The sequence below is a fragment of the Venturia canescens genome, chromosome 2 (assembly GCF_019457755.1).
Source record: "Venturia canescens isolate UGA chromosome 2, ASM1945775v1, whole genome shotgun sequence".
In the NCBI taxonomy this organism is placed as follows: Eukaryota; Metazoa; Arthropoda; class Insecta; order Hymenoptera; family Ichneumonidae; genus Venturia; species Venturia canescens.
In genome coordinates, this window is record NC_057422.1 from 282821 (window position 1) to 294557 (window position 11737).

General features: G+C 40.4%; 3 protein-coding genes and 1 long non-coding RNA gene across 6 annotated transcripts in view; 3 read left to right on the plus strand and 1 right to left on the minus strand.

The window, feature by feature from the left end:
• The first annotated feature begins 417 nt into the window (after window positions 1-417).
• On the plus strand, window positions 418-4171 carry LOC122406687 (uncharacterized). The gene is made up of 6 exons (XM_043412286.1): window positions 418-1357; window positions 1448-1608; window positions 1706-2941; window positions 3100-3162; window positions 3307-3427; window positions 3518-4171. The coding sequence occupies exons 1-6, from the start codon at window positions 1265-1267 to the stop codon at window positions 3662-3664; spliced, it is 1821 nt and encodes a 606-aa protein (XP_043268221.1). The 5' UTR covers window positions 418-1264; the 3' UTR covers window positions 3665-4171.
• A 12-nt stretch (window positions 4172-4183) lies between these two features.
• On the minus strand, window positions 4184-8218 carry LOC122406690 (nuclear speckle splicing regulatory protein 1). Of its 3 annotated transcripts, XR_006260049.1 has the most exons (6): window positions 7916-8218; window positions 6402-7797; window positions 5549-5649; window positions 5277-5421; window positions 4863-5074; window positions 4184-4609 (listed from the first exon to the last, which is right to left on the minus strand). XR_006260049.1 is itself a non-coding variant. In XM_043412294.1 (2 exons), the coding sequence occupies exons 1-2, from the start codon at window positions 7942-7944 to the stop codon at window positions 6717-6719; spliced, it is 1110 nt and encodes a 369-aa protein (XP_043268229.1). In that variant the 5' UTR covers window positions 7945-8218; the 3' UTR covers window positions 6354-6716. The 3 variants fall into 3 exon arrangements, 1 of the variants encoding a protein (XP_043268229.1); XR_006260050.1 differs by lacking the exons at window positions 6402-7797; window positions 7916-8218 and adding an exon at window positions 6163-6180; XM_043412294.1 differs by lacking the exons at window positions 4184-4609; window positions 4863-5074; window positions 5277-5421; window positions 5549-5649 and having other exon boundaries at window positions 6354-7797.
• Window positions 6178-6600, plus strand: LOC122406692 (uncharacterized). The gene is made up of 2 exons (XR_006260051.1): window positions 6178-6316; window positions 6418-6600. It is a non-coding gene; the product is annotated as an uncharacterized lncRNA (long non-coding RNA).
• A 402-nt stretch (window positions 8219-8620) lies between the features above and the next one.
• The window catches only part of Naa15-16 (N-alpha-acetyltransferase 15/16), a 29801-nt gene continuing 26684 nt past the window's right edge, over window positions 8621-11737 (plus strand). Inside the window, exons 1-8 of the mRNA XM_043412285.1 lie at window positions 8621-8870; window positions 9361-9708; window positions 9830-9964; window positions 10047-10191; window positions 10297-10554; window positions 10629-10939; window positions 11044-11325; window positions 11523-11736. Coding sequence (XP_043268220.1) covers window positions 8814-8870; window positions 9361-9708; window positions 9830-9964; window positions 10047-10191; window positions 10297-10554; window positions 10629-10939; window positions 11044-11325; window positions 11523-11736 — 1750 coding nt within the window. The 5' untranslated portion in view covers window positions 8621-8813. The remainder of the gene's footprint in view (window positions 8871-9360; window positions 9709-9829; window positions 9965-10046; window positions 10192-10296; window positions 10555-10628; window positions 10940-11043; window positions 11326-11522; window position 11737) is intronic.

Here is an 11737-nt window from a genome sequence, read left to right on the forward strand (position 1 = left end):
TTCAAAAATCCTATTTTTTTACCAACTTTTTTGCGATGTACCATGCATGTTTCCCCATTAACAAATGTTCATCTATCACAACTCCGAGGTACTTTGTTTCTCTTACTTCCTGAATCCTCTCATTTCCTATATTAATGACGCATTTATTTTTTATATTTAGTTTTCTCGGGTCATGTATTACCATAAAAACAGTTTTCTTTATGTTTACCTTTAGTGAGTTGCAATTTAACAATTGATCGAGCTTTTTTAGTCCTTCGTTTAAAGTACTCCGGATAATACTCAACATACATGTCGCTTCATCACTTTGTCGAACTTTAGAGGTGTTCATTGCATTTCGAAGATACAAGTTTTGATATCATAAAAATTAAGCACCCAATGACTTATTGAAATAAATTTCCAAATTCATCATGCAACACCTCAAGTGAATATCTATGCGCATTTACATGGCCCAAAGATTTTTCAAAACTCGGGTGTATAAACAAGCATCAACGCTTACTATTTAAATTGAAATAATCTGAATAGAATTAATACGGACATATTGAAGTCTCTTTTAGGCTTCAAAGTATTATGTCAAACATTTTTGGCTTGATCCGATAAAAAAAAAAAAAACATCAAAACAATGAGGGCTCGAACTCTCGCTCGACAACTCGATCCCATATGACTCGAGCGGAAACACCGCAAAATGACCGGTGACGTCACAGTGCGAACGTCACGCCGCCAAGCGACGAATTGGGTAGCAGAAAGTTTGTCTCTTCAAGCCGCCCGTAAGAACTGGACTTCTATGTACTATGTTCCCATTAATGCCTGGACCTGGACCTATCATAATGCAACTTGAACGGTCGGTAACAATTGATAGATCCAGGCCCGTGGTCCAGGCATTAATGTATAGTACCGTACGTCTGAATTCGTTGCTATGGTACACGTGCGAATGTCCTTACTGCTTTTGTAAGGTCGTTAAAGTGTTTTTTTTGCTAAAAGAACCTATTTCTTCTTTCGGACATCATGGAAACTAAAAAAAACTTGAACGAACTGCAAACTTAACCTGTTATTCTTGTCGATTTCAATATCTATTATTGCTATACCTCGATTAATCCTGTGCATTTTCGTCTGTGTAAATGGAAAAAATCAAACCTGTATATATCAACGAAAAAATTTGCGAGTGCGAAAGGTTTTTTTCAACATAACCTGCTCTTCATTCCAAGATCGAGCTTTCCCGACCAACTCTCAGTGTGAATCTATTTCTCGATTTCTTTATCTTGACAAAATGACATTATTTCGCGTTAACAACCGGCCAATGAGATTCCATCTAGTTGATCTAGAGGATAAAGAGCGCGCGTTTATAGAAGACATAATAAAGGTAATTTCTTTTTGTTCTCCCTCGTCATTTGGCAGAATACTAAGTTTTTCGTAAAATATTTTTATTATTTTATTTATTCTCGTTTTCCAGAATCTTGGTGGAGTCGTTACAGATGATTATAAATGCTTAGTAAAATTCACATCACGGAAAGCATACGGGTATCATCGCTACCCGAGAGCCCAAATCTATGATGTTGAGTTCATTAAAGAATGTATGATTGCGCAAATGATTGTAGAACCACATCAATTCAGGTATCCACAGGAAATTTCCTGTTTCCTTCTTTTCATTACTTCCATAAAAATGTCATATGCGTTTTTAAATTTGCAGTAATATTCATTTGTCCAACAGATTAAGCGCACACTGTCCTGATGACGATTACATCATGGAACATTTTCTATATGGCGGATGCTCCATGGACAGGTGCAACACTACTTTGAGGAATAACGATCAGCACCGAGTAGGCATGTCAAACAATTCAGAAACCACGACTCGACCAGCAACGGACTGTGAGGAGGACAATTTAACATCACATGCAACTAACGAGACCATGTATACAGCCCTTTCAAGAGAAGACTCAATACCTGTCGCGGAGAATTATGTGGACGAGTCCCAAGCAGTGGTTCTCGCATCGGACTTGAAAATTTACCAACCAATTTTGGCAGGCGGCGATGCGGCCAAAGAAACGTTGTATCACGAAAAACAGCCGTGTAATGTGGAGTATGAATTAGAAGTAAAACCAAAAATGGCAGTACTTGAGAAAGAGAGGAGGGAACTGGCTTTGAAAAACAACGTAGAGAGAACCAACTCAACTCTCATTGAAGACGCGGAAAACGTGGATCCAGAGCTCGTTTCGATAAAGGAAGAACCAATTGTTGACCTTACGAGTAGTTTCGATAGTCCAGACACAAAGATGTCAGTAAAGTTGGAAAAAAGTCCTGGCGATATAATCTCAGCGTCTCAGCAGTTGTCAACCATCAGTGATTCGGATTGGATTGAGACAAAAACTAACTTGTCAAAGAAAAATGTTACGACAAAGTTTGCCAATGCTGCGATACTCGCTGAGCACATGAAAGCAAAGGATGAAATTCCAAATTATCCTGAGCGATCAGAAGATGTGAACGTCTGCTACAGAGGCTTAAAAGGTGCAACTAAACCGTCGGAAAATGCAAGAAAACCGTCTCCGTCACAAGCATTGAAACGAAAACTTGTGTATGATGAAGACAGTTTAATTTCTTTAAAAAAAGAAGCGTCCAGGTTTCTCGAAGACGAAGAATATATTGAATACTCTTCTGACAGCTCGCTTATAGACCCTTTAAATGAAACCCGATCGAGGAGAAAAAACTCTCGCAGGCAAGAGCAAGACTATTCACAGAGCAGAAAGAAAACCTCCGAGAAGGGTCCGACGAGGAGACGGTTTGAGGAAAGGGAGAGCGAAGCCGGCCCGAGCGGCATTCGGAATCCCGAAAGCGATCACCGTCATGAGCTTGATGACGATTTCAATGATGACGACGACGACGACGACGACGACGACGATGCGTGGGATGCTCCATCCGAATGTCACTGCAATGCCAGAAAAGAGCTGACGTACGTAAGATTTTCGTGATATATTTTTTCATGAAAATGAATATATGTGAATTTAAAAAATAATCGAATTTGAAGAAATGTATATGCAGACCGATGTGAGATGATTTTTCGATTAATTATGCATAAATAATGTAACAGTGCCGTTAATTGTATTTTAGGGGATCGAGAGTTCGGATATGGCGTGCCGGTTTAACAGCCGATATGGGAGAGCGAGATCCTGGGTGAGTATTGAGTATTGAGTGAGTAGTGAGTAAACTCACTAGAATTTTGTTACCAGCAAAGTTTCGGTGAATCGGAATAATTTTATGGCCTGAGTGAATTTTGCGATGCCGAATGCATGAAATTTCAATTCAATTCAATTTCAGTGTGAGGGGCAGCCCATTCAACGTCAGCGAACAAGAAATAATGATAAAATATTTGCTTCAAAATGGCAAAGTCCGTTACGCGAAGGGATTAATTGTATGGAAGCAGCTGATCCATGACGGGGTAAGTTGCGAAATTGGTAGAAACAGCCAACAGATTTATTCATCTCTCCTTCTAATTCCATTTTAAAAATTGCACGTTTTTTTTTTCCAGTTGTTGCCGCATAGGACGCCGCAGTCGTTACACAATCACTTTACAAAAATTATCCTTCCAAAAATTGAAAATTTCAAAAAATTAACTGCCGTTGAGCTGCAACTATTTTTGAATTTAAGGAAAGAGAAAAGACGACGCAAACAATAAAAGTTGAGAAAAATATTTAAAAAAAAGAACTCAACATATATATTTTTTCACATAAAAAGTATTATTTATTCAATTTATTGTTTTTTGTTTTATCCGTCGGTTAAGTACATAACGCCGCGTTTTCATTGCTACTTTAAGTAAGAGTTCTCTAGTCGAGATTTCGCCACGAACTCGTGACGAGCAATTACGTATGGCCAATAAATAAGTTTAAGCCTTGTCTGAACGAGCTCTCGATTGAAATTCAAAAAGAATCAAAGCTTTAAAAACATGAAAAAATATATATATTTTTTTTATTTTTCTTTTTTAGTCATGAGTTTTTCAATGAAATGTTGAACTCGCTAAAGAGCGCATAAAAACGATTGCGACAGAGTCGTTCAAGACTTTTAACAATACACATCGTGTTGATCGAGAAGAAAGCCCTTGAGAATGAGAGAGTGGTATAAAATGAAAACGATTGTTCTTAAAAGTGTATTATTGGATTAAAGTTTTGGAAAATTTGATCAACAATTGCTACACGAGTTTGTTTTTTTCCTTTCGAAGACAAAATTTATTTTTTGAAAATTAACATATGAAACGACCAAATTACACGTGGACTCGCAGACGTTCAGCAGTTCGGAAATTGTCCCTATTCAGGTCTCTATTTTGGGGAAACATTTCCATTGAGTACTTCAGTATTTGTGTTGTTGAGTAGAAACGCCATGGAAGGATGCAACGAAGATCCAGCGGATTGAGCGAGCTTTTGCAATTGCACTCTCGACGAGTTTCAATGACATTCTTTCCAGTTCGTTGGAAGCGGTGCATTCACATAATTTTTTTCGCGTTCGAGCAGCAATCGATTTTCCCCAGTTTTTTTTTTTTCATTCGGCGAATATTGATCAGCGAATCGAAGCTTTCACTGTCGCAGCTTGTCTCATTGAACTTAAGGTTTCCCGTCAAGTCTAGGACCTAGAGAGAACAAAATATCAAACTGTTTAAAAATAAAAAGGTTGAACGTTATTTGCAATAAGAGTTGCGAATCAAATAAATTTTTTTTTAATTTTGGAATCGGTCTGTTCGAATTTTATTAGAGGAGAATTACAATATGTATGTCGATGTCCATCTTTTGCTTATGATTGGAAATAATTGAGCATTGGAAAGAGATTCGTAATCGTAGTTTTTAGGTGAATAATAAAACAATTTTATATTTGGTGACGCTTACCTATTTCCGTGCGAATTGTTGCATAGTATATGGATGGGTACATCATCGTTGTTTCCTTATCGCTGTGGTCTTTCTCAGCTGCCCTTATCCTTTGTCGGATAAGGATTTTCTAAAATTTTGCAGTCTCCAGTTGCCGACAAGAATCCACCGGGGACATTCTCCATGGGTGGCAATATAACTGTATCGCCCCAGCGTAGACTGCCGGTCCATTTCTGTAAACAGAAGAATAATCTGAAGATTTACGAGAAAATAGAGAATGGATAAATTTTGCCAGAGCATGGAAAGTTTTCATGTTATATCTCGAAACTTGAATAAAATATCAACGACTGATGGAAAAAGTAGAAAAGCACTCAAAGCACACTCAATAAGTGTAACCATTTGTCGCTGAAAAATTTGATTGCAATAAAAACTTACCAAATCAGCAAGATCGGTAATGATTGACTTTCGCACTGGAACTGCTAATGTGTTTCTTCCAACAAAGCACAGAAGTTATGAGGTCCGAGCACCTTGTCACAAGTTGTATATGCACACGCCAGTCGCCCTGACAGGGTTAGAACCACTGAAAATTGTAATATACTGTGGAAGTGGAAGGCTCTTTACTTCTCTCGGCGTTTTGACGAGAGAGACAGTGAAAGACGACTGAAAATGTGCACAGCTATCTTGTTAGTACAGTCCACCAAACTAACCTCAAAAAATTTAACTCCCATAAGGGGTGTCCTCGGTGTCCTAATGGGCCCGATCTCCTCGGAACGCCCAATCGCCGTGGTCAGCCGTGGTTGAGATTGTCCTAAAATGGCGGAGGAAAAATCACTAATGCTCAAGAACCACCTAGCCTAACGTCGTCTAGTTTCGGACGATAAGCAGAGATGTCACCACGGTTGTTTAGCTGGCAGACGACAGGGATTCTCAACTTTGTTGATAGTCGAGAATAGAGGACGTCGTACAGGAATACGCCCTGCACGTCCTGTTGAGAAAATCCCTGTCGCCTGCTAAATCTTTTTATCGACAAAACGACCGTGGCGACATCTCTGCTTACCGTCCGGAACTATAGACTCTGATGTTAGACTAGGTTCTTCCGTTCTAATGATTTTTCCGCCATTTCAGACTTGCTACACACAGTCAATAATATTGCGCAATATTATTGAACGTGTAGATGTAGTATTGTAACATTGCGCAATCATTGAACAGAAGTTTGAGCTTATCTTAAATTTATGGCGCACTACACATCATACAAACTTATTGCACAATATTGTTGACCGTGTGTAGCGGGCCTTAGTACAATCTTCACTTTCCACTCTACCCGCTCAATCAGCGTGTTGGAAGAAGTGTTGCTTGCACGCCAGGAAACGATTTCCTGTTCAGACTGTACGAAAAAAATACGAAAAGCAAAAAAAAGGATGAATTCTGGTTTTGCTGCCCGTTGCCTGCACCAAAGTCCGGTGACATGGTAAAAAGTGCGTATATATACGCCTACGCAAATAAATATAGATATTTACGAATCCATAATTCATTTTTATTCTCATTTTCCTTGCACCGTACCTATATCATGCCGCAGCAGCGAGTACGGTAAACCACCCGTCATAGGTAAACCGTTGACCTAGTATATGGGTGCGAAAGGTTCAGAATGAAATGTGTGCCTTCCGCGCTGTTTCGACTCGTACATCAAACAAGTCGGGTAGAGAGCCAACCAATGGTAAGGAGCCGCTTTTTTTTTTCTTTTTTTGTTTTTCGTTCACCGTATATAAATTATTGTACAACGTTATTCACTTAACAAAAATATACGACAATTTTATGGTAAACTCTGCGTGTTTCTAGCAATAATGTAAAACGTATCTCAAAGACGTTGAGAATGATCTACGAACCACCGAGTTGCATTGCTTTCCGCGCGTAATAACGTTCAAGTGCTGCAACAAAAATTGGTCCAACTGTTCTTTTTTCCCAAATGGAAACTTTGGTTGTTTTCCCAATCTTTTCCACTTTTTCTCCGTTCTCATTAAATTCCGTATGTACCACGGAATTCTTGGCATCGATCAGTGCTGTTTCTCTCTCGTCAATCGTTATGTTCCTGCGAGCTCTATTGCTCTCTTTATCCGAACATGCTTCGTCGGCGGTAGAATGATGAATTTTTTTACCACCCAGCTCATCTTTCGTGTCGTCGGAAGTGATTCTTTCCTCCATCGAAATTTCCTTGTTTATCGTTTGGACGACAGTTTGATCGATCTCTGACTCGGAGAGTGGCGATTCCGTGGCTCGTTGACGATATTGACGGGTTCGTTGTTTTACGTTTGCTCGAGGTTCGGGTGAGAGCTTTAATTTGCGATCACCATTCGAATTGCTTACCTCTAAAGTACTGGTATTGTCAGGTGATTCATCGTCGTCCATTGTTCGTCTATACAAGTGTCTATAAAATCCAGACATGTCGGGCTGTTTGGTAACATCACCTATAGATTCCAAACGATCTATTTTCTCTTCTTCTTTTTCCATTTTATTGAACTCCTCGAGCTTAGCTCTGTAAGCTGACGTAACAAAACTCTCTTTGTCCGCGAATGTTGCTCCTTCTGCCTCTCGCTCTTTTTGCACCATACGCTCTATTCTATGTTCTTGCTCTCTCTTCCTTCTCTCCGCCGTTTTCAATAAATCATCGATATACTTGGCCTTCTTTACCTGTGTCTTTTTTTTTCTGTCCTTTTCCTCCACGTCCTTCTTCATGTTATCGAATACTTCGTCATACTGACATATCGTAGGATCTTGTTTCAAGGCTTTTTCTATATTTAAACGAGTCTGTTTCTTTGCAAGATTTTTCTGGCCTTCGGCTCTCAAAGCTTTCTTAACCCAATCCGATCCATCCTCGTCGGAAGATTCTTCCTCATTCCCAAATACATTGCTCGCTCTTGGAATCGATAACGCTTTTTTTTTTGGACACATCAGGCCAAACCTGTTTTCAATTAATTGAATTTATAATTAGAATCTGCTGAATCCTCGGTTCGTCTGTCATCGTTGATATCAATAACAAACATTTGAAAAACTCATCCGCTCTGTTCAGGTACACTTACCGCTTATCATTCGTTCCGACGTCCGCCATTTATTAAGATTTCGAATTTTCGTGGTGTACAGTATTACTTTGGAATCCAAAAATGATGCTCAGTCTCTTCGATCTTTATTATTCATCAAGAGTTATAATACGCGCGAATGAATGGGCTTTTCGATTGTGACTTTTTTTCCTTTGGTAACGGTGTGAATACTGCTAAGAAAAAAAAAAAACTTCCATCACCATTATCCGTGGTTATGCAGGCTCGACGACGACGATACCTGTGCTGGATGATGATGGGGATGACAGACGGTAAGAACAATCCTCACAATGTGGCGCGTGAGGCACGGTTTGTTTCTTTATATTGTCTTTTTTTTTCGATCGCGCGGATTTTACGTTCAACTGTTAATTTTATTATCAGATTACATATTATTATTAGATCTACAATAAAAATTTCTTTAAAAATTAGTAATAAGATAAAACATATAAGAAATATTTTAGTCGTTGTAAGTAGGAATCTGCAAGTCCGGTCGAGTTGCTACATCTGATGATCTGGTCCATCTGATACATCCAAATAATAATATGTAAGCCGTATTCCAAATTCCAAATGTGCTGGCAGCGCTAACGCTGTGTAATAATAAGCCCTATTACCATAGGGGCCATAATTGAAAAGTTTACGAAGAAAAAAAAGTTGCGGTTATAATCTAGTAACCGTGAGGGCAGAGGGCAGCACTTGCGCCGGAACAGCGTTGCAGCATTGCATTGTAGCGACGACGACGACGACTGGCCGCGACAAGCGGCGAATGATCACGTGATCGAGGAAATCGACTTCTTAGTTTGTGGCCACGAGGTTTTGTGGTGGAAATTAAAAGTTAACCGGGGTCGTTGAAAAAGGACCACTATTTTTGTATAGAAATACAAAAATGCCCTCCAGCAATCCCTTGCCACCAAAAGAAAATGCCTTGTTTAAGCGAATATTGGTGAGTAACGCACGCGTCTAACTTTTACTTGTGTTTTGGGAATTCTTCACCCTTTACCCCAACCTCCGTTCCCTTGCCCCGCGTTAGTTTCTCGAATGCTCTGGTTGAATTAGAAGAAGGAAGACGGAGACAGCGAGATCAAGAATTGCACTGTCTCGTCTCCTTCGGAACATAACGACGTTTGTCCGCGTGCGAGATCTGATAGACGAAGAATGAGAAAAAAAAAAAAAATTAAGCAACGAATTCTGACCGAACCGTTTGATCGATAAAAAATAAAATGGCGTTTTCGGAGACCGTTAGGATAATAGCCAATTTTTTCTTCCTAACCCCCAAAGAATTATTCGCCACTTTCATGAAAAAAGATGTAACCGATGCCCGAGAGTTGGCAGGGATTAGTTTTATTATAAAATCAGTCGTTGATGCGAGAAATTCGACAAGGATATACAGGCGTGTAGCACGACTTGTTTTCATGTTGATATTTTGATTGCAGCGATGTTACGAACACAAACAGTACAAAAACGGTTTGAAATTTGCTAAGCAAATATTGTCGAATCCAAAATTCAGCGAGCATGGGGAGACCTTGGCCATGAAAGGTCTTACTTTGAATTGCTTAGGACGCAAAGAAGAGGCTTATGATCATGTCAGACGAGGCCTCAGGAACGATCTACAGTCCCATGTTTGTTGGCACGTCTACGGCCTTTTGCAACGATCCGACAAGAAATATGACGAAGCTATAAAGTGTTATCGCAACGCGCTCAAATGGGACAAGGACAATATTCAGATCCTCAGGGATTTGTCATTGTTACAGATACAAATGAGAGATCTGGACGGCTACAAGGCAAGTAGTCCTCAGTTTTTGTCGTTTCGCTACATCGTATAAACTCGTGAGTTGCGTATGAAGCAGGCTCGATTAGCTTGTATAATTATCCGTATGTATGTTTTGTATGTTGGCTCATCAGGACACGAGATATCAGCTATTTATGCTAAGGCCGACGCAACGCGCCTCTTGGATAGGTTTTGCAATTTCGTATCATCTGTTGAGGGATTACGAGACCGCTCTCAAGATACTAGATACTTTTCGCGATTCCCCTATGGTGAGGCTCGATTAAAATCAATTCATTAGAAACAGGGTCGATCGATCGAGCAGTATTTCATTCGTGCTATTAATGATTTAAGGTTTGCTACGATTACGAGCACAGTGAATTGTTGCTCTATCAAAATCTGGTGATTCAAGAGTCCGGCGAGAGCGAACAGGCCCTCAGACATCTCGATAAGTACGGCGATCAAATATGCGACAAAGTCACCGTCAAAGAGACTTATGGTAATATTTTTCATAATCCAAGAGAGCGGCTACTCGACGACCGCTCTGTTTTCATTCTGTCTTACAATGAATTTGTTGCTCGATCGAATGCTGCGACTATTGCAGGGAAACTCAGACTCGAGCTCGGACAACACGGGGAAGCGGTTCAAGTTTACAAGGATTTATTGAATATTAATCCCGAGAATACGACGTATTACGGGAAATTAGCCGAAGCCGAGAGACACGCGAGTCCGGAGGATACACTTCGTATGTTACAGAAATACGAACAACTTTTCCCGCGCGCTCTCGCTCCGCGTCGTCTTCAATTGAATTACGCGACGGGCGATCAATTCAAGCAACTGGTCGATCAATATTTGCGAAAAGGTACGTACGGAAATGGGAAATTGTATCAACTTGTAAATTGTAAATATATAATTTAATAAATTTGCGGCCCGCAGGTCTTCACAAAGGTGTTCCACCGTTGTTTGTAAATTTACGCTCTTTGTACACCGATCAACAAAAGGTCGATACGATACAATCGTTGTTACTCCAGTACAAAGACGCCTTGAAGAACCATGGCCACTTCAGCGATCTCGAGAAAGATAATCCACGCGAACCAGCCTCCGCCCTCCTGTGGACTTATTACTATTTAGCTCAGCATTACGATCATCTTGGAATAACGGAGAAGGCCCTCAACGAAATCGACGCTGCCCTGGCTCATACTCCTACTCTCATAGAACTTTTCGTAACCAAAGGTCGCATTTATAAGGTAAAAGATACCGATGAGAATTTTTGTATTTTTTTTTTTTTTTTTCGGTTTTTTTGCATTCTTTCGGCTTCACGAGGGTATCTACGTTTCACGTTGGAATTTAGCATGCGGGCAACGTTCAAGACGCGTACAAATGGCTGGACGAGGCCCAAGGTTTGGACACGGCTGATCGTTACATCAATTCCAAATGTGCCAAGTACATGTTGCGAGCAAATCTTATAAAAGAAGCCGAAGAGACTTGCGGCAAATTCACGAGAGAGGGCGTACTCGCGATGGAAAATCTCAACGAGATGCAATGCATGTGGATACAAACGGAAGCGGCGAACGCTTATCGGAGACTCGGAAAATACGGGGATGCCTTGAAAAAGTGTCACGAGGTTGATCGAGTGAGTACTCGCGTTCAATTGCTTTTTCTCTCTACCCTTGAACACACAAACAAACGCACATGCGCGCAAGCATGTTTTTTTATTTCCCAAATTCTTCCGTATTAAGATAGCGCGTATTCGCTTCGATCGTATTATATAAGGCTGGGAAACGAATGTTGAGGGTTGAAACTTGTAACGAATGATGATCCGGATTGCAGCACTTTTCCGAAATTATCGAGGACCAGTTCGACTTTCACACGTATTGCATGCGGAAAATGACGCTGCGCTCGTACGTTGGTCTTCTGAGGCTAGAGGACGTACTGCGTTCACATCCGTTCTATTTCAAGGCCGCGAAATGTGCAATGGAAGTTTATCTTCGGCTTCACGACAATCCTCTGCCCGACCCAACGCAGATTCAAGAGATCGATACCGG

What these genes read in the sequence shown, in the direction of transcription:
- LOC122406687 (XM_043412286.1), top strand. Translation starts at nt 1,265, where the DNA reads ATGACATTATTTCGCGTTAACAACCGGCCAATGAGATTCCATCTAGTT. An exon ending in TTATAGAAGACATAATAAAG is followed by an intron (nt 1,358 to 1,447) that starts GTAATTTCTTTT and finishes CTCGTTTTCCAG; the next exon opens with AATCTTGGTGGAGTCGTTAC. An exon ending in AATGCCAGAAAAGAGCTGAC is followed by an intron (nt 2,942 to 3,099) that starts GTACGTAAGATT and finishes ATTGTATTTTAG; the next exon opens with GGGATCGAGAGTTCGGATAT.
- LOC122406690 (XM_043412294.1), bottom strand. Translation starts at nt 7,944, where the DNA reads ATGGCGGACGTCGGAACGAATGATAAGCG. An exon ending in GTCGGAACGAATGATAAGCG is followed by an intron (nt 7,798 to 7,915) that starts GTAAGTGTACCT and finishes AATTGAAAACAG; the next exon opens with GTTTGGCCTGATGTGTCCAA.